Here is a 2,999-nt window from a genome sequence, read left to right on the forward strand (position 1 = left end):
GCACCTCCGCGTTCAACACACGTACGGAGCAGCGACGTCTCCTCCTTCTTGATCCAGCAAGGGGGAAGGAGAGGTTAATGGAGATCCAGCAGCACAACGGCGTGGTGGTGGAAGTAGCGGGATTCCAACAGGGCTTCGCTAAGCGCTGCGGGAGGAGGGAGATGTGTCACGGGAGGGAGAGGGAGGCGCCAGGCCTTGGGGTGAGTTGCCCTCCCTTCCCCCCACTATATATAGGGCCAAGGGAGAGGGGGAGGGCGCAGCCTTGCCCCTTCCTCCAAGGAAGGGTGCGGCCAAGGGGGGGAGGAGTCCATCCTCCCCAAGGCACCTCGGAGGTGCCTTCCCCTTTTAGGACTCTCCCCTCCTCTTGTCCCTTTGGCGCATGGGCCTCTAGGGGCTGGTGCCCTTGGCCCATATAGGCCAAGGCGCACCCCCTACAGCCCATGTGGCCCCCCGGGGCAGGTGGCCCCACCCGATGGACCCCCGGGACCCTTCCGGTTGTCCCGGTACAATACCGGTGACCCTGAAACTTGTCCCGATGGCCTAAATAGCACTTTCTATATATAATTCTTTACCTCCGGACCATTACGGAACTCCTCGTGACGTCCGGGATCTCATCCGGGACTCCGAACAACTTTCGGGTTACCGCATACTAATATCTCTATAACCCTAGCGTCACCGAACCTTAAGTGTGTAGACCCTACGGGTTCGGGAGACATGCAGACATGACCGAGATGACTCTCCGGTCAATAACCAACAGCGGGATCTGGATACCCATGTTGGCTCCCACATGTTCCACGATGATCTCATCGGATGAACCACAATGTCAAGGATTTAATCAATCCCGTATACAATTCCCTTTGTCTAGCGGTACGATACTTGTCCGAGATTCGATCGTCGGTATCCTGATACCTTGTTCAATCTCGTTACCGGCAAGTCTCTTTACTCGTTCCGTAACACATCATCCCGTGATCAACTCCTTGATCACATTGTGCACATTATGATGATGTCCTACCGAGTGGGCCCAGAGACACCTTTCCGTTTACACGGAGTGACAAATCCCAGTCTCGATTCGTGCCAACCCAACAGACACTTTCGGAGATACCCGTAGTGCACCTTTATAGTCACCCAGTTACGTTGTGATGTTTGGCACACCCAAAGCACTCCTACGGTATCCGGGAGTTGCACAATCTCATGGTCTAAGGAAATGATACTTGACATTAGAAAAGCTTTAGCATACGAACTACACGATCTAGTGCTATGCTTAGGATTGGGTCTTGTCCATCATATCATTCTCCTAATGATGTGATCCCGTTATCAACGACATCCAATGTCCATGGTCAGGAAACCGTAACCATCTATTGATCAACGAGCTAGTCAACTAGAGGCTTACTAGGGACATGGTGTTGTCTATGTATCCACACATGTATCTGAGTTTCCTATCAATACAATTCTAGCATGGATAATAAACGATTATCATGAACAAGGAAATATAATAATAACTAATTTATTATTGCCTCTAGGGCATATTTCCAACACCGTCCCCCTCCCGCCACACATACACACACGTCTGCCGCCCCCCCCGACGGCTATAAAAAGCCACCCCCTCCTCGGCGGTGGTCGCACTCACCTTCGCCCGCACTTCCTCCTCTCCTCGCCGCCGCCCCATCCCATCTCTCTCCCCCGATACCAGCCACCGAGTCTACATCCTCCTAATGGGCGAGCGCTTTCCCGGCGACGGTGCAGCGGCCAACGGCTTCGGCCACCGCACCCTGCACGAGTGGGAGGCACACCTCCTCCACCAGACCAACTACCCGGCGCTGCCTGACATGCATGCGCCGGGGTGGTGGAGTCTCCGCGCTGGAGGCGTCCCAGTCCCCCGCAGCCTGACACCGAGCATCCCGCCTACTTCGACGACGAGATCGAGCGCGTCCGGGCCTCCCAGCCGGAGGAGGTGCGCGGCCACTCGGAGTAAGCCGCCGACAACCACGCCAGCTGGGCGGCGTACTTCCAACTCCGCCACGAGGAGCAACTCGTCTCCACCAACAACGCGCCGGTGAGGGGGCGCCAGAACGCCGACGGCTGCCGCCTGTGGTGGGGCGTCCCCGGGCGGACGCTGCACTTCGTCCTTGAGCACCTTGAGGGCGGCAACCAACCACCGCTCTAGTACCCGGCAGCCCTGGCGCCTGTCCCCCGCCGGAGTAGCGGCGGCATTTGGCTGCCGCGGCGCATGGCGGGTTGTTCGTCCTCCTCCCACTCCCACTCGTGCGGATCGCCGGTGCTCGCCAGCGTCAAGCACGAGCCCGTGGAGACGCCGCTCGGGCGGCGCACCTGCAGCGGCGCCCTCATCATCAACGAGGGCGGCCGTGGCTCCTCCTCCTGCCTCGTCAAACCCAAGACAGAGCCGGGGCTCGTCGCCGTGAAGAGCGAACCCGGCGACGTGGCCGCCCTGGACGACGAGGCCGCCATCAAGTGGGCGCGTGAGGACTACGTCCGGGTGAAGACGGAGCGCCAGCGCCGCGCCCTCGAGGAGTTTGCTGCTTGTCGCCACGGCCATGACGAGGGCGGCGTCATCGTCCTCGAGGACAGTGACGACGACGACGCACCACCGCCGCCAACCAAACCCGTCTGCCAAGGCGACGCAGGGCAGGGGTGCAACACGGATGGCGGCGGCGTGAAGAAGGAGACCGACGACGACTACAGCGCCTTCAGCGCCTTCAGCGCGTTCTTCTGTCTATAGGCGGCACAGTGGTTTTTATTAAGTTTTGAATTATGTTTTTAAGTTTTTATGTACAAATATCAATGAAATCGCCTAATGTGTGTTGAATTTGGCCAAATATTGCCGTGTTTGGCCGAATTTATTTTTCAAAAAGACGTCTGGGTTGGGCTTGGGGCGGCGGTTGGGAAACCATCCGCTCCCACGCCGAAAATATCACCGGCGCTCCCCCAGGCGGCGATATTTCAGGCGTCTGGGGGCTCTAAGTCTAGGACAACATGAACAA

The 2,999-nt window shown here is 58.0% G+C and overlaps 1 protein-coding gene across 1 annotated transcript; it reads left to right on the forward strand.

Moving 5' to 3' along the window:
- Positions 1 to 2,227: 2,227 nt before the first annotated feature.
- Positions 2,228 to 2,737, forward strand: LOC147980441 (uncharacterized). The gene has a single exon (XM_087515614.1). It carries the CDS (start codon positions 2,228 to 2,230, stop codon positions 2,735 to 2,737), a length of 510 nt encoding a protein of 169 aa, XP_087371740.1.
- Positions 2,738 to 2,999: the final 262 nt, after the last annotated feature.

The sequence above is a fragment of the Triticum urartu genome, chromosome 3A, assembly GCF_056163025.1.
Source record: "Triticum urartu cultivar PI428250 chromosome 3A, HENAU_Tu73, whole genome shotgun sequence".
Lineage (NCBI taxonomy): Eukaryota > Viridiplantae > Streptophyta > Magnoliopsida > Poales > Poaceae > Triticum > Triticum urartu.